The sequence below is a fragment of the Heteronotia binoei genome, chromosome 2 (assembly GCF_032191835.1).
Source record: "Heteronotia binoei isolate CCM8104 ecotype False Entrance Well chromosome 2, APGP_CSIRO_Hbin_v1, whole genome shotgun sequence".
Lineage (NCBI taxonomy): Eukaryota > Metazoa > Chordata > Lepidosauria > Squamata > Gekkonidae > Heteronotia > Heteronotia binoei.
This window is the reverse complement of record NC_083224.1, coordinates 189,189,583-189,210,429: the sequence shown is the minus strand read 5'-3', so window position 1 is coordinate 189,210,429 and position 20,847 is coordinate 189,189,583. Positions and strand designations below refer to the sequence as shown.

Genomic DNA, 20,847 nt, shown 5'->3' with positions numbered 1-20,847 from the left:
CAAATGCCAACTTCAAGGGTGTATCAAAAGAGGCATAACCTCCAAAAAGCAAGATGTCATAGTTCCACTGTACACTGCATTGGTCTGGCCACATGTGGAGTCTTGTGTGCAACTCTGGAGGCCTCACTTCAAGAAGGATGTGGATGGAATGGAGCGGGTGCAGAGAAGAGCAAAAGGGATTATCAGGGGCCTGGAAGACCAAGCCCTAGGAGGAAAGGCTGAGGGACTTGGAGATGTTCAGTCTGGAGACGAGGAGATTTGAGGAGGGACAGGGTCGCTCTCTATAAGTATTGGAAGGGCTGGGAGGGCAGGGAGCTGTTCCTGTTGGCAGCCAAGGAGAGTCTCACAATAATGGGTCTAAATTAAGGGCGGGAAGGTGCCAGCTGGATACTTGGAAAACATCTTTTACGGGAAGAGCTGCTCAGCAGTGGAATCAGCTCCTGAGGGAGGTGGGAGCTCCTCCTCACTGGCATCTTCAAAGCAGTGATTGGACAAAGCCTTGTCAGCGATGCCCTAGGCTGATCCTGCATTGAGGAGAGGGTTGGACTAGATGGCCTCTGTGGACCCTTCCAACTCTGGGATCCTATGATTCTAGAACCAGAGAAATAGATCATTTCCAGGCCCAGAGGGGGAAAAAATCAATGCAGAATGCACCACAGATAGGATAGGGTGACTCCCCATCCCCCAGGCACTTCCACATACAGAAACTTCTTATCTAACTTTATGTCAATCAGAATCCATCTTGCATCGTCATACAGCCTGCTGGACCAGACCAAAAGTTCTTGGGATGCTTCAAGAAGCTCCCAAGCAAAGCAAGAACCCTGCCTGTGTTGCTGACCCCCCGCTGCAGCCCTTGGAGGTCCCACTGAGCTACTACGGTGAATCCTTTTGTATATTATCCAACAGGGTGACAGTCTCTGCACTTTGGGCAAAAGCAGCCATTAAATGAATTATGCTCTGGGCTGAAAAATAGGGATCCTTTTGCCAGCCCTCACCCACTTGCTAGTCTGTCTTCAGAGCAGAACTCGCAGTAGTACTGGGAGAAGAGTCTCCATCTGCTTTCTAGAGACATGAAGGCCCAGGAAAAATCCCAGGCTGTTTCATCCACATCTACATCGTTCGTAATTGTCTAAAACTGTACCTAAACAAAAAAGGCTGACAGTTTAGTCCCTCCTTAATTGTTTCACCTGCCTTTGTCTGTAAGTTCTCTGATTTCCTTTTTCAGACTACTGGGGAAGGGCCATGGCTCAGTGGCAGAGCATCTGCTTGGTGTGCAGAAGGTCCCAGCGACCCAGGTTCAGTCCCCAACATCTCCAGTAAGGATCACCTTGTAGGTGATGTGAAGGACCTCCATCTGAGATTCTGGAGAGCTGCTGCTAGTCTGAGTACCACAAAAGTACTGACTTGGATGGACCAAAGGTCTGATTCGGTATAAGGCAGCATCACATGTTGCAGCATCAATTTTGGAATGAGAGAAATTCCATAGGAATAACCATGCATATTGTCAAAAAGCAGTCTTATATGTTCTGCAGACAGCCAGATCTGGAGCAATGTAGCTTCTATATCTGTTGTCAAAGGTGACCTGAAGGCTACTAGACCTTAAAGAGGGGAGGATAGCTGGCAAACACATGGACTATGCTGTGGAAATAAAAAAAGCAAGAGTCTAGCAACAACTTAAAGACTAACATTTGTCTTGAAGGTGCTACTGGGCTCTTCCTCTTTTCTCCTGCTACAGACAGACTAACACGGCCACCTATCTTGATCTATCACCATGCTGCAGAAAAGCATTCCGGGGCCATGCTGAAATGTGAACTCCAGCACACAAAAACCAACTTATGAACCTATCCCCCCCACCAAGTTTAAGGGAAGAAAAAGTCTCGTTTAAGTTATCTACTAGGACTGTAGAAAGCTTGCCATTTGGACGCCGAACAGTTAAACTGGGGTGGTTTTGTTTTGTGAAAAACTGCATATGAGTGTCATCTGGTTATTCAAGGAGAAATTTGTCACCTTCTTTCATAATACTTGCAACTTGGAAGCCACCCAACGAAGCTGACAGGCAGCCGGCTCACAGTTCAAAAAAAGGGAACCTTTCTTCCCACAAACCAACAATTAAATTATGGAACCTGCCATCACAAAATCAGACACAGCCAATGGCATCTCTGGCTTTCAAGAGGATGAGACCTATTCATAGCCCATTAACAGTCACAGCAGCTAAACAGAGCCTCCATATGCAAAGGCAACGAACCACGGAATATTTAAAAACATGCTAGGGAAGCCAGCAGCGGCACATGCTGTCAAGCACGGTGAAATTCCATTGATGATTGTTATAGGGTCCTGTCTAACACTGGCCTGTGAAATATCATGGAGGACCCAGCTTCGTTAGCTCTGTTATTCTTTCCCTCCCCCCTTCTTGCTTTATTGCCTGAAAAGTAGAAGTAGTGAGAAATGAAACTAACTTGAGAAGAAGTAATCAGCACCTTCCCATACATTCCTTGTAGGGAGTGCGACACAGCTGGGGAAAGCAAGGACAGAGTCCTGATAACGCTATGAGAATGTAGACATTTATGATAGTTTATGTGTGAGAGCTACCCCGCACCCCCATCCTTTGGAATCCTTTTGAAGTAAGCCTTAAAAAGTATTGTATCAATGTATTCAGCATTACTCTCAAGAACCTGTTACACAGAAAGTATCGGTCTATCAATAAACGTAGTCTTTGTATCAACTTCGACTCGTCATTTGACCCGCATGCTTGACACATGCTCCCTGAGATCTCTCCAGCCCCACAGTGCTTACATACTTGTGGCACTTTGAAATTCTCCCAACCCAAATTCCCCTCCCCCCACACCACCAAACTCTTGAGCAGACCCCCACCCCAGTGCAACAGGCACCTTCAATCTTCATCAGAATAGGAGGGAAAAAACTTTTTAACAAATGACAGTGTTATATTTTTCTGCATTACAGGGAAATCCCTCAAAGAGGCAGAAACTGTGATCTTTGCCCACCTCCCGCGGCAGTGAATTCCACATGTTAATCACCCTTTGGGTGAAGAAGGTACTTCCTTTTATCCGTTTTAACCTGACTGCTCAGCAATTTCATCGAATGCCCACGAGTTCTTGTATTGTGAGTTCTTGTATTCTCCATCCCATGCATAATCTTGTAAACCTGCCTTCACTGCCTTCACTTCAGTGTCCCGGGGGCCAGTATTCAATCACTACTTGGGGGGGAAGGGGAGGAGCTGTGACTCAGTGGCAGGACATCGCTTGGCACCCAGAAGGTCCCGGATCCAATCGACAGCACCTTCAGCTAAAAAGACCAGGCAGCAGGAGTTGTGAACACCTCAGTCCGAGACCCTGGAGAGTCGCTGCCTATCTGAGTAGACAACACGGACTGTGATGGACCAAGAGTCTGTTTCAGTATAAGACACATTCATATGTGATATGTCATCCTTTTAGAAAGAACAAGCTGGGGTGATTAATTGAGGAAGGACCAGCAGGTAGGAAATTCCCACTCACAAACCCCATCCCTCCCCTTCCAGTAGCCTATAAGCTTCCAGAGATGAAGCAGGCTGGTTTCCCCATTCCCCTTGAACTCCCCCACCCCCCCGCACTTTAACCGATCCCCAACATTGTAAGGGCAACAAGCAGGGGTGGAATTCTAGCAGGCGCTCCTTTGCATATTAGGCCACACACCCCTGATGTAGCCATTCCTCCAAAAGCTTACAAAAAAGAGCCTTGTAAGCTCTTGGAAGATTGCCTACATCAGGGGTGTGTGGCCTAATATGCAAAGGAGCTCCTTACTTCATCAGACTAGTATTAAGGGAAGGGAATAATTTCTTCTTGATTTACAATACAATATTTTCCTGCAGAAACCCTGACCTTTTGTGTGGGCTGGGCCCCTTCCTTCCTTCCCTTATGAAATGCTCCCCTCACCAGCTTCACTATTAGAAGGAGCAAACAACTGCATTAGATGGGATGAGATTCATTCAGACATTCAGTGGGCCTTTGAAGAAGGGAGAAGGGGGGCAAAGAGCAACAAGGGGTGAGGCCACAGAACAGTACCCAAATGGGAAGGGAAGACCCAAGGCATTGGTTATCTGTCAGCTTTTCGAAAACTTTATCAAACTTGTTTTTATCCTACCCTTTCTCCAAAGAGCTTTATTATCCTTTTTCCTTCCTCATTTCATCTGTACAACAACCGTGTGAGGAAGATTAGGCTGAGAAAACATGACCAGCCAAGGGTCACCCAGCAAGCTTCCACGGCAGACGGAGGATCTGAATCTCCCAAATAACTCAAGAGTTTTGCAAGAGCCCCCCTTCCCTCTTCACGTGAATTATGATGGGGTTACCTCTCAAAGAGAGTCCCCCTAATCCCAGTGGGGAAAAGAAGCAGACCAAGCCCCACCATATCCTGCCAGCCTCTAGCTGACTCCTCCCTGGCACCCCTTCCCTCTCTGCTCATGGAACTCCTTCCCCAGGCACACAAAACCCGGCTGGACCGTAGGAATCCTGACTCTCTCCAGCTTGCCAGTACACACATGGGTGCATGCAGCTGCCTTCCACTGATACAGATCCCTCAGGCCATCAAGGTCAGCCTGGTCTACTCAAACTGGCAGCAGATCGCCAGGGTCTCCAGCAGAGGAAGGTCTTTTACCTGCCCTACTGCCTGCCTGGTTCTTTTTTCAACCGGAGAGGCCGGGGATTGAACTTGGAAAACAGATGCTTTGTCACCCAGTCCCAGAGAGAGGACAAAGGACAACAGGAGTTTGGGTGGGGTGCACCACCCCAAAGCATCACCCTATCAGAGGACCCAGAAGAACCCCCCAAAATATTGCACAGTCTCACGGCGTCAGCTGCCAAGGCAGCAGAAACATTTAGGCAAGTAACAGCTTAGCCTTGGCAGGCAGGCAGAAAGGAAGGAAGTTCTGCTGCTCAAGATTCATGAATGAGCGGGGAGGGGAGGGGAGGGGAGAGGAGGGGAGGGGAAGGGAGGGGAGGGGAAGGGAAGGGAAGGGAAGGGAAGGGAAGGGAAGGGAAGGGAAGGGAAGGGAAGGGAAGGGAAGGGAAGGGAAGGGAAGGGAAGGGAGTAACAGCTTGAGCAAGGCTCTTCCCAATTGGCAACTGGAGAACATTCATTTATGGGGTCAACGTAAATCAGAAGTGACTTGAGGGCAGGCACTTAACAAGCACATATCACAACTTACAGGTCGGCCTGAAACTCCACCACCATTTCCATGCTTACCAAACTGACCCACCTTTTCCTTTGAAGCCAGGGATATTTCCAAGCAGCCAGGCAACCCCAGCACCCAAGACAGTTTTGCCTCCTCCGCCACCATCTCTTTTTTAATTAGAGAAACATTTTGGCCACCCCAAATCTTCCTTGGCACTTCTAAGGAAGGGGCGATAGCAGCAGCAGATGGGCAAGAAAGGCAGCAGAATGCAGGCTGCCAGTGGGGGGTCTCTTTGCATCCAGGAGGAGTGGGGGAGGGGGGAGAGACACTAGCTGCAGCGGGGTGCTCAACAGCCCAGGAAAATTCACAGCATGCTGGATGGCATTTATGGCATGGATGGCAGGAACACCTGAGGAAGGGGCAGAACAGGGAGAGGGTGATTAAAAATGCCCCCCAATACTGCCAGGGGCTGGACAGAAGGTTGCGATGCCAGGCCAGAGAAGCCTTTGCGTGTTTCTGCTCTGGACACAGCTCTCAAAAAAAAAAGTGTGCAGGGGGATGAGATTTTAAGGCAGCGCATGTTGACTGATGCTCCTGCAGCACGAACACTCATGCAAACACAATCAAACACCAGTTACGGGAATTCAAGGTCGCAGGCTAGAAACATGGATTTCTGTTTTTCAGTTGTGGATTCAACAATGACTCCTCTGATGACACCCACCCCCAAAATGGTGAAGGCCCCCCCCCCGCCCCACACACACACTCTGCCTGCTATGCTTTGCTTCGCAGCACCAGGAAGGACTGCACATTATTAGATTTCCCTTCCTTTTCCTCCACCTTGCAAGGATGGGAAGCAGCAGGGACGTCCTTGCTTCAAGGCCAACGCAAAACAGATCCTTCCCCTCCCCTTCTCCTCTTCCCACAAGCGGGGAGGGTCCTGTGCTTCCCAAATACGCTACACAGGGGGAGCAATCAAACCACCGGCCTAAAAGAACCTAGGGAAAGCCTGAAAAGAGGAGCTGTCTGATTAGATCTGAATGGCAGAGGGTCACCCGCATCTTCCAGAAACACAGTTCAAGGTGCCCTCTGAGCAGGCCTAGCAACAAGAATCCGGCCTTCTTGAGACCTGTGCAGGCCGAGGGAACCAGTCAGGAAGGGACGGAGGGCAAAGCTGTGGAGGGGAGAGGCCCTTTTATGCCACCATTAAACACTGTAAGAAAGGGGAGATGTAACTTTCAGTCCTTAAGCTGACAACATCCACCCCCACCCCACCTCAAAAGGTGTTGGGATAGATCAGCATGAGCTCAACCATCACCCCCCCCCCAATTCAAACGAGAACTTCTACAGCTCAGGGTCTTCCATCAACCCCACAATTTCTCAATAACATGGGACCCTAAAAACAGAGACCAATCTGTCCCCCTCCTCATTTGAGAGATGCAACAGGGTACATCTTGCAGGCTGTAAAAAACACTGCAACAACCATTTAACTCCCTCCCCCCTCAAAGAAACTACAGGGTCCCTCTGCTCCAGTGACAATCCAGTTGCAAATCAGCTCTGCCTCTCCAAGTTTTTTACACCTTTCCCCAAATTCTGAACCCACACAGCCACTGCGGTCTCTGAGGTTTTCCAAAAACCTGGAGTAACTGAGGTGCAGGCCAGCTTCTGCCCCACACATCCTCTGTCCTAACCTTCCTCTACCTGGAGAGGGCAAGATTCCCACCTTCCACAGCCACTCAATAGCAAATTATTTTCCCGCACCTCAGGAGGCTGCAAGCTACCAAATGCAACATCCCACCCTGTATGTAGGGACATGCCTACATACACTCCCTTCCAATCAAGACTATCTGGAATGCCAAACTTCAGCTGCACCAGGTTGAAGGATGAAGACCCAACTTACCCCTTCATCACTGTGGAGCAGTGATTAGTGTACCAGACTAAGATCTGGGGGACCCAGTCTTCAGAACATGGCTGGATGATTATTTGTCGGAGATGCTTTAGATTGATCCAGCATGGAGCAAGGGGCTAGACTACATGGTCTGTATGGCCCCTTCCAACTCTATGATTCTGTTCTATGATTCTAAATCCCCACTCATGCCATGGAAGTCAGCTGGGTGACCTTGGGCCAGTCACGCACCCTTAGCCTAGCCTACCTCACAGGGTTGTTGCGAAGATAATATGGAGGAGTGATGTTAAGCTGCTTTGGGTCCTCTAACAGAAGAGGAGCAAGATTCAAGTGGGCCCGAGTCCAGGGTGGGGCACTTTGAAGACCAACAACATAAGAACATAAGAGAAGCCATGTTGGATCAGGCCAACGGCCCATCCAGTCCAACACTCTGTGTCACACAGTGGCAAAAAAATTTATATAAACACACACACTGTGGCTAATAGCCACTGATGGACCTGTGTTCCATATTTTTATCTAAACCCCTAAATTAAACAAAGTTTAATTCTGGGCATCAGCTTTTGTGTGCACGCACACTTCTTCAGATACCAAGGGGAGCAAAGTTGGCTGTAAAGATTAGATAATACCATAAGTTGTTTAATTTGTACCTCCACCTTTTGACTCTAGCAGGGAACCAAAGTGTTGTTTTCCTCTCTGTTTTATCCTCATAGGTTAGGCTGAGAGTGTAACATTCAGCAAACATCCACGGAATGGGTGAGGATTTGAACCTGGATCTCCCAGATACTAATCCAAGATTCTTAACGCCTACAGCACACCAGCTCTTGTTTTCACGGAAAACCTGTTGTGGGTTGGTTATTGCTGAATAAGGAAATAGGAGACCCAAGTTCAAATCCCCACAATTGCTACAAAAGCTTGCTGGGTAACCTCGGGCTCGTCCCACCTCAGAAGGTTCTTGTGAGGACAAAATAGGGAAGAATGAATTCTGTATGCTGCCCTGAGCTCTGCAGAGGAAGAGCGCAATAAAAACTTTCTAGATGGGTAGAAGCAGGCCTCAGATTCAGCGGGAGCTCACAGGAGTGCAGCTTCTGAATCTTTCTGAGAGTTCCACCTCCTCCTCCCCACCTTGTCTATTGAATAGTAGGTGCAGCTGCATAACAATCCCTGGATGAGCTCCACCACCTATTTTTCTACAAAACGACCTCTGGGTAGATGACATTACCTGGACCAACTTTAAACACCTGGAAATGCTAAAAGGGGAACCGCTGGGAGTTGCTGGAAGATGCTACAAGGAATCGCATCAGCATACAAACACAACGTTTGCCACAGCCAGATATGGGGGGTTAGTGACCAAAGTTTAGCATGGCAATGGTTCAACTCTCCAAGAGTCCCCTAAAACCTCTAGAGGCGCCTGGCTCTGCAGCCAGATGCTTAGCCCACATCCTTCACAGCTGTAGGGGGTCACCTGGAGTGGCTACCAAGATGGCTGACCCTCCAGCTCAAGGATCTGCCTGCCCACCCACTGCTACTCCACACCTGCCTGTCTGAAATGAGCTTTCATCAAGCCTCCAGGGAAGTAGAGAAAACAGATTCCCCACCTGGGGAGAGCAGCTGAGCAGCCCCAAGATTACCCCCAGGGAGATTCTGGGGCTTCAAAAGGCGCTGGGGACGAGAGATGCCTCAAGGGCCAAAAAATCTTCCTGCTCTCACTTCCCACTGCCCTGTTTCTCTCTGCTCAGCTTCCTATAGGACTGATTCCACATTAGCCTTTGTCCTGGTCTCCTTCCCAGCTCTCAAGTTTGCGTGGGGCAGGGAGCAAGCAGGAAACATACAGCCCCACAATAAGATTCTAGGATGGACAATCAGTTTAAGGGATACCTGACAGCCAACCCCCCTCCTTGCTCCAAAGGGGGATCGATGGGATTCTTAGTGAGAGTCCCACCCATCCACCTTTGGAGCAAGGAAGGAAGAGTGAGAGCCCAAGAGCACCTCGAAGGCTAACAACATTTGCAGCCGGGGAAGAGCTTTTGTGAGTCTGGAGAAGTGAGTCATAAAAACAACAACAGGGCAAAGTTTGGGTCCAGCAGCACCGTTAAGACCAACAAATTTTTATTGAAATTATGAGCTTTTGTGTGCATGCACACTCCTTCACATTAGTCTTTAAGGTGCTGTTGGGACTTCTGCTCTTTTCTCCCACTCCAGACAAACTGACACAGCCACCCACCTCGAGCTATCTGAGGAAGTGAGCAGTGACTCCCGGGAGTTCCCACCTGGCCACAAATGGTGTTAGTCTGGCAGGTGCTGCTAGATCAACTTTTCTAGGATCAACTCCTTTTGACCTGAAGAAGCGACTGCAGTGGCTCACACAAGCTCCCTCGCAGCCACAAATGTTGTTTGTCTGGCAGGTACTGCCGGACTCCGGCTCTTTTCTCCTGCGCCAGACAGACTTAACACGGCCACCCACCTTGACCAATCTGAAGAGGTGACTCCCCACCCAGCCACGAATTGCGTCTGTCTGGAAGCTGCTGCTGGACTCCGGCTCTTTCCTGCCGCACCAGCCCGAGGGCCAGGCCATCCCTCCCGATCCCTCTGAGGAAGTGACTGCAGGGCCTTCCAGGAAGTGGCCACAAATGCTGCAAGGTGCTGGAAAGTGCTGGCTCTTTTCTGGGACCAACTTCTTCAGCGAGCGACTCCCCAATGGTCCTCCCCGGCCACAAGGTGCAGCTGGGCTCCCTCCTGCCCACCAGCGCCAGCCTGAAGTGACTCTGCTCCTACCTGCCCCGCCCCCCACCCCCGGCAGGGCCTTGCAGGAGGAGGCCCCGCAGAAGCCAAGGCGGGCTCTGGCGCTCCCCGCTTGACCCCACCGGGCCGAAATGGGGCGGCGCGCGCTCCCTCCTCCTCCTCCTCGGTGACCTTGGGCCAGCTGCTCCCTCGGCTACCTCGCAGGGGGGGAAGCAACCGGCCCGGCCCGGCCTCCCTTCCCCTGGGGCCCGGGGCTTGGGGTCTGCGTGGCTTGCCTGAAGTCGCTGTAGGGGTGGATGATCCAGGCGCCGGCCGACTTGACGCGCTCCTGCTCGCGCTCCACCGCCTTCTGCGAGCCGAACATCCGCAGCGAGAACTTGTTGACGCCCGGCTGGAGCATGGCCCCGAACTGCCGCTGCATGAAGCTCGCCTGGCTCCCGTGCGCCTCCCCCCCCAAGCCCGGCCCGGCCTCGCCCGCCGCCGCCGCCGCCCCGCCGCCCTCCTCCGCCGCCTTCGGGGAGCCGCCGCCGCCGTCGGGGCTGCTGCAGGAGAAGGAGACCTTGGGCTGCGAGGCGGGCGGCGGCGGCGGCTGGGCTCCGGCGTCTCCCCGGCGGCACTCCCCGTTGGGGGAGCCCCCCTTGCCGGCCCGGCCGCCCATGCTGCCGCTGCACCCGCGCCCCCCCAGCCCCAGCCGCGTCCCCCCTTTGGAGGCCTCCTCCGGCCCCGTCGCCGCAGCTCCGCCGTCGCCCTCCGGCCGCATGCTGCACTAACCGCCGCCGCCGCTGCTGCAGCCCGGACCCAGCCAGCGAGCGACCGCCAGCCACCAGCGCCCGGCTGCGGCAGCAGCAGCGACTGAGCCCGGCGGAGGCGGAGCCCCGAGGCCCCGGGGAGGGGCTCCGCCGGGGGAGGAGCCGCGGAGGGGGGGGAATGCTGGCCCCGAAAGGGAGGCGGACGTGGAGCCCCCGCCCTCTTCCTCCCCCCAGCCCCACACACACACCCCGGTGCGAGCAGACCTAGTCAAGTGGGCGGGGGACGCGCTGGGCCCCTCCTATCCAAGCCCTGCAAAAGTTCAGAGTAGCAGAAACTCTCTAACGGCTGGCCTGGATGATTCCCTGCTCCCTTTCCCAAATTGCGACCCTCTCTCTTAGCGCGCACACACACACCCTCCCCGGACACACACGCCCCGTGACGTTGCGATCTGGCCTAAAGCGACGCTGCAAAATTCAAGCAGTCTCTCTCTGCTTCCTGTGCGCCTGGCTTTCTAGCTGCGGGGATTTCCTGAGGCAGTCAAAACATTTCAAAAGGGGCAGGCTGAAGGCCTCTTCGGCCCCGCGCATTCCGCCTTCCTTAGGGGGAGCAGGCCTTGCTGCTCTGTGAGGAGGAGATCAGAAATACCGGAGAAGAAGCCGGGAATGGAAAGGAGCTGGCTAGGCAGCCCTGGAGTCGCCATTCAGCAAAAGGAACACTTGCTGGGAGCACCAAGGAGGGAGGGAGGGGGAGCACAGAGTCTTTTCCCCCAGCTATCCTGCCCTTAATTCTTTCACTGCTGCCCCACTCAACTGTTGCGTTAAATAAAGAAAATCAAAATCTTCTTTGTAATATAATTGAGAGGTCTGGCCTGAAAGAAAACTGAATTTTTAACCTCGCGTTTCACCTTCAGGATTTATTCGGTTTTAATGCCTTGTCAGTTAAACCATGGAAGTGGTAAGGGACCCCTTTAGAATCACAGAGTTGGAAGGGACCTCCAGGCTCATCTGGTCCAACCCTCTGCACAGTGCAAGAAATTCACAAATACTTCGTCCACAAACACCCCTTTAATTGTGACCCCTGCTCCATGCCCAGCAGAAAGCAAAAACCCTCCAAGATCCCTGACCAAACTGGTCAGGAGAAAAATTGCTGCCTGACGCTGAAGTAGCAAACAGCAATTCCCTGGGCATGTAAAAAGGGGCCACAAGGACTAATCACTGCCGCAACCCTACCTACCCTCCCTCTCATGACCTACCTCAGTTCACAGAATCAGCATTGCTGTCAAGTGGCCATCCAGCATCTGTTTAAAAAACCCCAAGGAAGGAGAGAACACCACCTCCCAAGGAAGCCTGTTCATAAGAACATAAGAACATAAGAGAAGCCATGTTGGATCAGGCCAACGGCCCATCAAGTCCAACACTCTGTGTCACACAGTGGCAAAAAATGTTATATACACACATACACTGTGGCTAATAGCCACTGATGGACCTGTGCTCCATACACTGTGGCTAATAGCCACTGATGGACCTGTGCTCCATACACTGTGGCTAATAGCCACTGATGGACCTGTGCTCCATATTTTTATCTAAACCCCTCTTGAAGGTGGCTATACTTGTGGCCGCCACCACCTCCTGTGGCAGTGAATTCCACATGTTAATCACCCTTTGGGTGAAGAAGTACTTCCTTTTATCCGTCTTAAGAAATTCCACTAAGAAATCGCTCCAACGGTCAGGAAGTTCTTCCTATTGTTTAGCTGAAAACTCTTCTGGTTTAATTTCAGCCTATTGGTTCTGGTCCAATCTTCTGGGGCAACAGAAAAGAACTCTGCGTCATCCTGATAACCTTTCAGGTCCTTGAAGATGGTGATCTCTTCTCCAGGTTAAACATACCCAGCTCCTTTCTTCATAGGACTGGTCCCCAGACCCCTCACCATCTTTGTCGCCCTCCTCTGGACACGTTCCAGCTTGTCTATATCCTTCTTAAAATGTGCTGCCCCAAACTGAACACAGTACTCTAGGTGAGGTCTAACTAGAGCAGAGTAAAGTTATACCATCACTTCATATGATGATTTATAAAGATGTATGTATAAAGATTATTTGTAAATAGGCCCCAGGGCAGATCCTTGAGGCACTCCACTGGTCACTCCTCTCCAAAAGGATGAGGAACCGTTCACAAGCACTCTTTGGGTGCGATCTGTCAGCCAGTTACAGATCCACCTAACAGCAATAGGACCCAAACCATATTTTACCCATTTGTCAACAAGACTATTACGTAGAACCTTATCAAAAGCCTTACCGCAATTAAGATAAACTTTATATCCACGGCATTCCACATCTAGCAAGATAGTAACTTTTAAAACAAAATGATATAAAGGTAAGTCTGACATGACTTGTTCTTGAGAAACCCATGCTGGCTTTTAGTAATCACAGCTACTGTTTCTAAATGTTTGAAGACTGACTATTTGTTCTGAAACTTTTCCAGGTATAGATGTCAAGCTGATGGGTCATTAGTTATCCGGATCCTCCTTCCCCCCCTTCTCGAAGAAGGGGACAACATTTGCCTGCCTCCAGTCTTCCAGCACCTCACCTTTTCTCCAATAAGTCTCAAAAACAATGGCCAAAGGCTTGGAAATTATGTCTGCAAATTCTTTTAGTACCCTTGGACGCGCTTCATCCGGCCACAAAGGCTTCATTTCATTTAAAGAAACTAGGTGTTTATTTACTACCCCTATGCCAATCCTAGCCATTTCCCTCGCAAGAGAAGACTGAGGAAAAGTAGGAACGGAGCGGTTCTGCCCTCTCTTCATCACCTGCTGCAATTACATATGAACATATGAAGCTGCCTTCTACTGAATCGGACCCTTGGTCCATCAAAGTCAGTATTGTCTTCTCAGACTGGCAGCGGCTCTCCAGGGTCTCAAGCTGAGGTTTTTCACACCTATTTGCCTGGACCCTTTTTTGGAGATGCCAGGGATTGAACCTGGGACCTTCTGCTTCCCAAGCAGATGCTCTACCACTGAGCCACCGTACCTCCCCATTTTCCCCATTGGAAAATTACATTTTCCATTGTTGGGCTGTGCTTAGGCCCTCGGTTGGCTTTTGTCCGGGTCTGAGCAATTCAACCAGGAAAGGGGTGAGTGTGGGGGGGGGCGTGGTTTGAAGGCACTCAATACCTAGGGAAGATAAGAGGCAGCCTGAATTCTCTCACTGTCCCTACAGGATCAGGTGTGTCCCCCTGTTGGTCTGAAGCAACAGAACAAAGTTTTGAGTCCAGTGCCACCTTTAAGACCAACCTTACAGTATACCCAGAATTAAACTTGATGGTCTTAAAGGTGCCACAGGACTCAAACTGTGCTCTGTTCATACAGAAGAAATCCTCACTGACATTAATAGGATGCAAGTCAAGATCCTGGGAAGCAGCAGTGAAGCATCATAGGACACGAGACAGAGCACTGTGGTCTGCCTTCAAGGGCTGGGGCTGACCTCAGCAGATGTAGGCATGCATGCAAACAGAGATACCCCGAGCACAGGAAGGAAAGGCAGCTCCCCCCACTCCCAACTACAGAGTAAAGGAGACCCCGAAATAGCAGCAGGCATAACATAGAACTGTAGGGTTGCCAATCCCCAGGTGGGGGCAGGGGATCCCCCGGTTTGGAGGCCCTCCCCCCGCTTCAGGGTCGTCAGAAAGCGGGGGGAGGGGAGGGAAAAGTCTGCTGGGAACTCTGTTATTCCCTATGGAGATTTATTCCCATAGAAAATTATGGAGAATTGATCTGCGGGTATCTGGGGCTCTGCGGGGGCTGTTTTTTGGGGTAGAGGCACCAAATTTTTAGTATAACATCTAGTGCCTCTCCCCAAAATACCCCCCAAGTTTCAAAAAGATTGAACCAGGGGGTCCAATTCTATGAGCCCCAAAAGAAGGTGCCCCTATCCTTCATTATTTCCTATGGAAGGAAGGAATTGAAAAGGTGTGCCGTCCCTTTAAATGTGATGGCCAGAACTCCCTTTGGAGTTCAATTATGCTTGTCACAGCCTTGATCTTGGCTCCACCCCTAATGTCTCCTGGCTCCACCCCCAAAGTCCCCAGATATTTATTGAATTGGACTTGGCAACCCTATAGAACTATCAAGTTCTGCACAGCCCTCACCAATAATCACTCCTTCATTGATGAATAAAGGTAGTTTATTAAGTGATTAGACAGTTACAGCACACATGATACTTCTCGCTGAAGCTGAGGCTTCGGGTCTTAAGGCTTCAGGCCTCAGTTACCTCTGTTATAGGTTTGAGTCCGTCCGTTATACATTCAAAATGCAAAGTGCCAAAATCTGCCAATTCCTTTCCCTTCCACTCCCCACTAGCATTCCAAGCCCCCTTTGCATGAGAGAAACGAAAGCATACATCCTCTGGGAGTCAGAAAACATGAGCTGGCCTTGGGGCCATTGCATTCTCTACTCTTCTCAGGCCAGAAACGGTTACTTAGTAAGGTATAGACAACAGGCAGAGGAGGCTGATAATAATAATAAACTTTTATTTATATCCCGCCCTCCCCGCCGAGGCAGGCTCAGGGCGGCTCACAAGACATGGAGTGTACCATGATTATAATAAATACAATTATACAGTAAAATTAAAATACATTTAAGATAAATGAATTAAAACCACGAGAAATTGAAGGTGCTACAGTACAACGCAGTATATATATGTATATGTCAAGATGGCTAGGTGTCGCTTCAGGATTCCATCTTATAGGCCAGTTGAAAAAGGACAGTTTTACAAGCCCTGCGGAACTGATTATAGTCCCTCAGGGCTCGCACCTCCTCTGGTAGTTGATTCCACCAATGGGGAGCCATTATTGAGAAGGCCTGCTCCCGCGTTGTTTTCAGTTTGGCCTCCCTTGGTCCAGGGATTTTTAGAAGATTTTGAGAACTAGATCTCAGTGCTCTCTGGGGGATGTACGAAGAAGAAGAAGAAGAAGAAGAAGAAGAAGAAGAAGAAGAAGAAGAAGAAGAAGAAGAAGAAGAAGAAGATATTGGATTTATATCCCGCCCTCCACTCCGAAGCGTCTCAGAGCGGCTCACAATCTCCTTTACCTTCCTCTCCCACAACAAACACTCTGTGAGGTGGGTGGGGCTGGAGAGGGCTCTCCCAGCAGCTGCTCTTTCAAGGACAACCTCTGCCAGAGCTATGGCTGACCCAAGGCCATTCCAGCAGCTGCAAGTGGAGGAGTGGGGAATCAAACCCGGTTCGCCCAGATAAGAGTCCACACACTTAACCACTACACCAAACTGGCTCCTAAGGTAGGCAGGTCCTCGGCCTGATAAGAGGACCCTGAGAGGTTACAAAGAGTCATTTGTACCACTGTAAGCTAAAACATGGCAAGAGGCACTCTTGTCAAGAACTGCTCAAATAAATACAACCTGGACACCTCCCCCCAACACAATCCTCCGAGCTGCTCCACCTCAAATTCCTCACCAGCCCCTGCAGCAGAAGTTCTCAGGCAGGCAGGCAGTCATCTGGTGCAGGACTGCAACCAGGATGATACCAGGACTGGCCTTTTTTAAAATGTGGAACCAGCCAGGACATGTGTAATCACAGGCAGGGGGGCGGGCAGGTAGAGGAAGCATATTTCCAACAGAACATTTGTGTGCTATTCACAAAGGCAAGACTTCCACTTGAGTGCCACCATATTCCCCAGTTCAGAGAGTTTTTTCCTGCTCTACATCGGCTTCTAAATGTTCTGTACGTAGCACAAAGCACCAACGCATTCATGCACCCGCAAAGAAAATGCACTAGTACTTCCTAACCACAGACCCCCTCTGCCTAAATTACAGCCACAGGTCCCTCCGCACAGCAGCAAATGGTTATTGGAGAAAGAAAACCGCAGTTGACCCCTGAGTTTTTCAGGGTTTGGGTTCATCACTGTAGTAAATGATATCCCCCTTCCAAATTTGCCTTTAGGCCTTCGCAAAGATGGCAGAATACCATTAGTGTCACAGCCCATAATACTCAGGTCCCAAGATGCAGATAAGCCTCATTTAAAATGCAGCTTTGAAGTCATTTTCAAAAACTGGAAGAAACGGGGGAGGCAGAGAAACCAGAAAGGCAGAGAAGGTGAGATTTCCTTCTGGGCCAAAAATAACCCATTTTGTTATTAATTCCTTAATATCTATTCCTTTATCTTAGGTACATAAACACCTTTCTCACAGAGAAATAGAATGAAAATGTTATCTGTGCATCAGGTCTGTGAAGCAGGCGGCCTTAGTGGTTTATATCCCATTTTATGGAAGTGCTGAGACAGAGTGCCTTGCCAAAGGCTGCTTGGAGGAACAGTAGCAGAGGAGAGACCATATCTCTTAGGTTGGCCATGACTCTGCTGAGAGCCAAAATGAATTTTCTGCCAGAAATGCTGCTCCAATCTCACCTTTGGTAGCTTTCAGGCAGTGGCGCTGAGCATCTGACCTCTTGCAATTCCATGTTTGTGTTCAGAGTGTCAGACTAAGATCTGGGAGAGCTGGGTTCAAATCCTCACTTGTGTCATGAAAGTTCACTGTGCGACTTTGGGTCAGTCAGGATCCTCAGCCTTTCCTACCTTAAAGATAATGCGGATAAAATGAGGAAGAAGGGATGTGGTTCAGTGGGAGAGCCTCAGCTCAGCATGCAGAAGGTTCCAGATTCAATCCCCAACAGCATCTCCAGTTGAAGGATCTGGCAGGAGGTGATGGGATAAGAAAGGCCTTTCTCTTCCTGAGACCCACCCTGGAAGAGCAGCTGCCAGTCTTAGCAGGCAACACTGACTTTGATGGACTGAAAGTTTGATTTGGTATAAGGCAGATTCATGGATGAGGAACGGAAAGCTATGCTGAAAACCACTTTGGATTCCCACTGGGGAGGAAAATGGTGTGTGTACACACATTAAATACTTCTAGAAATGCCAAAAATAACAGAGATATAAATTAGACACTCAAAATTGTGACAAGGGAACATGCAAATTACATGGAACTTTTGGGGGGCCGGGGGGCGGCTTTTGACCTTGCTGTTGGACCTCCTGATAGCACCAGGGATTTGGCCTGACCCAACATGGCTTCTCTTATGTTCTTCCTCAAGCTGGATTTAAGGAATAAAGTGGGGGGGGGGGAAGTTGGACAACTAATAGAGGTGCTTCAAGCAAAACCACAGTCTAAAAAACTAGGGCTAGTGTGACTGTCCGAGTGCGGAGAGCCAGTTTGGTGTAGTGGTTAAGTGTGTGGACTCTTATGTGGGAGAACCGGGTTGATTCCCCACTCCTCCACTTGCACCTGCTAGAATGCCTTGGGTCAGCCATAGCTCTGGCAGAGGTTGTCCTTGAAAGGGCAGCTGCTGGGAGAGCCCTCTCCAGCCCCACCCACCTCACAGGGTGTCTGTTGTGGGGGAGGAAGGTAAAGGAGATTGTGAGCCGCTCTGAGACTCTTCGGAGTGGAGGGCGGGATATAAATCCCATATCTTCATCTACCTCACAGGGCGTCTGTTGTGGGGGAGGAAGGGAAAGGAGATTGTGAGCCGCTCTGAGACTCTTTGGAGTGGAGGGCGAATATAAATCCATCACCACCACCATCACCACCACCATCACCACCATTACCATCATCACCTTCTTCTTCTTCTTCTTCTTCTTCTTCTTCTTCTTCTTCTTCTTCTTCTTCTTCTTCTTCTTCTTCTTCTTCTTCTTCTTCTTCTTCTTCTTCTTCTTCTTCTTCTTCTTCTTCTTCTTCTTCTTCTTCTTCTCTTCTTCTTCTTCTTCTTCTTCTTCTTCTTCTTCTTCTTCTTCTTCTTCTTCTTCTTCTTCTTCTTCTTCTTCTTCTTCTTCTTCTTCTTCCATGCCCCAGTCTGCCATTAAACATCTAAACAGCAGGGTCCAGCAATGCCAAAGCACAGGCCCAGAGGCAGGAGAAACAGCCTTACCTGAGGGTTGCAGAGTTGCCATCAAGGCTGAGCTGGTTGTTGGGTTCCCAGCCTCCCTTTGGGGCCTGGAGCTCTCCCATAATTATGACTGACTCCAGATGACAGAGGGCAGCTGCCCTGGAGAGAATAGCTGCTTTGGAGGGTGGGCTCTATGGTCTTGTAACCCACTGAGGTCCCTCTTTTCCTCAGGCTCCAACCCCAGAACTGGCAACCCTAGCTCTGGTTGTCATGGGGACAAGAACTCAGCAAGGCTTGGTGGTCTCACGGGTTGCGGGGGGGGGGGGGGGAGGAATGGCGCCTGCAGAAGGGGATATAATCCCTGATAGCCAGGAGCTGAAGAAGACAATTAGGCTGGCTCTGGAGCAGAGGGAACCCTTTCCCATCCCTGACAGAGGTCTTGAGGGATGTCTGTGAGGCCGGAGTGGGGGGGAAGGGTTCCAGGCCCCAGAAGCCAGAGTCTGTAGGTGGTAGGGTTGCCAATCCCCAGGTGGGGGCAGGGGATCCCCCGGTTTGGAGGCCCTCCCCCCACTTCAGGGTCGTCAGAAAGCGGGGGAAGGAGAGGGAAATGTCTGCTGGGAATAGCCTTCCCAAGCCTCCCGCCCTGGCGGGAGAATACTGGATTTTCAGCCTCTTTTCCCGCTTTCCATAACTCTGGAAGCGGGGGGAGGAGGGGGGAATGGCGCCAAGGAGCATTTGCGTCGTCCGGGGAGGAGGTGCTGAGCCTGGCAAGGGAAATCTTGAGAAGGGAGGCTGGCTCGCCAGCGAGCGGGTGGAGGTGGCTGCCGAACGCAGGCGGGTCTTGACGGACTCCAATGCCCGATGCTTCTCCTCCTCCCTTCCCTTCCCACCCAGCCCCGTTGCAGCAGCCGTTCTTCCTTTTCGCAAGCTGCTTCCCGCGCCCAGTCAGCTGGCTGGGGGGGGGGAGGAGAGAAGCCCCGCCTGCAAAGGACCATGTGCCTTTGCACCTCCAGAGGCTTGATTGCAAGGCTCCACTTTGGGATGGTGTGACTGCTGCTGTAAAGAAGCTGGCAGCAACTCGTGAGTAGAAAGGCCAGTCCCTCGCTTCAGTTGCCAGAAAGGGGGGGGGGGGGAGGGAGGAGGAGAGGGAAACGTCTTCATTATTCCCTATGTGGAGATCAATTCTCATAGGGTATAATGGGGAATTAATCTGGAGGTTTTGGGGGCTCTGGGGGAGCTGTTTTTTGAGGTAGAGGCACCAAATTTTCAATATAGTATCTAGTGCCTCTCCCCAAAGTACCCTCCAAGTTTCAAAACGATTGGACCAGGGGGTCCAATTCTATGAGCCCCAAAAGAAGGTGCCCCTATTCTTTGTTATTTCCTATAGAAGGAAGACATTTTAAAAAGTGTGCTGTCCCTTTAAATGTGATGGCCAGAACTCTCTTGGAGTTCAATTATGCTTGTCACACCCTTGTTCTTGGCTCCGCCCCAATGTCTCCTGGCTCCACCCCCAAAGTCTCCTGGCTCCTCCCCCAAAGTCCCCAGATATTTCTTGAATTGGACTTGGCAACCCTAGCTGGGAACTCTATTATTCCCTAGGGAGATTTATTCCCATAGAAAATAATGGCGAATTGATCCGCGGGTATCTGGGGCTCTGGGGGGGTGCTATTTTTTGAGGTAGAGGCACCAAATTCCCAGTATAGCATCTAGTGCCTCTCCCCAACATACCCCCCAAGTTTCAAAAAGATTGGACCAGGGGGTCCAATTCTATGAGCCCCAAAAGAAGGTGCCCGTATCCTTCATTATTTCCTATGGAAGGAAGGAATTGAAAAGGTGTGCCGTCCCTTTAAATGTGATAGCCAGAACTCCCTTTGGAGTTCAATTATGCTTGTTACAGCCTTGATCTTGGCTCCACCCCTAATGTCTCCTGGCTCCACCCCCAAAGTCCCCAGATATTTCTTAAATTGGACTTGGCAACCCTAGTAAGTGGGTGAATTGGCCAGAGTTCATCTGGTCATGGCTTTGCACGTCCTGCTAAGGGCACATCCTGGCTTGTTCCAATTCTAATATCAGGGTGGCCACAATTCCATCTGCGTCTCCCTGGAGGAAAAGAGCCAAGTGCTGCAACCAGCACGTGTTGAGGCAAGTAGCAACAGGAATGGCCACCTGCTGTGACCTGAATCCCAGTTTTGTAAACCAGCCATAGTTAAAATGAGCCGGCGTTTTTGTGTAATGTCTAAAGCAAGCCACAGCCTTCCAAACATTCTACCTTAACTAGATGGTAAGGGAGCCCCAGAGCATCACAGAGATTTCTGGGACAGTGTTCAAGGTCACACACTCCATTGTGGCCACCTCCAGTTGGCCTCATTGCCATTTGTCCTAAAATGAAAGGGTGCCCTAGA

At 50.5% G+C, this 20,847-nt stretch overlaps 1 protein-coding gene across 1 annotated transcript in view; it reads right to left on the bottom strand.

Moving 5' to 3' along the window:
• HCN2 (hyperpolarization activated cyclic nucleotide gated potassium and sodium channel 2) overlaps positions 1-10,422 on the bottom strand; it is a 96,040-nt gene extending 85,618 nt beyond the window's left edge. Inside the window, 1 exon segment of the mRNA XM_060233488.1 lies at positions 10,085-10,422. Coding sequence (XP_060089471.1) covers positions 10,085-10,230 — 146 coding nt within the window. The 5' untranslated portion in view covers positions 10,231-10,422.
• Between the last annotated feature and the right edge of the window lie 10,425 nt (positions 10,423-20,847).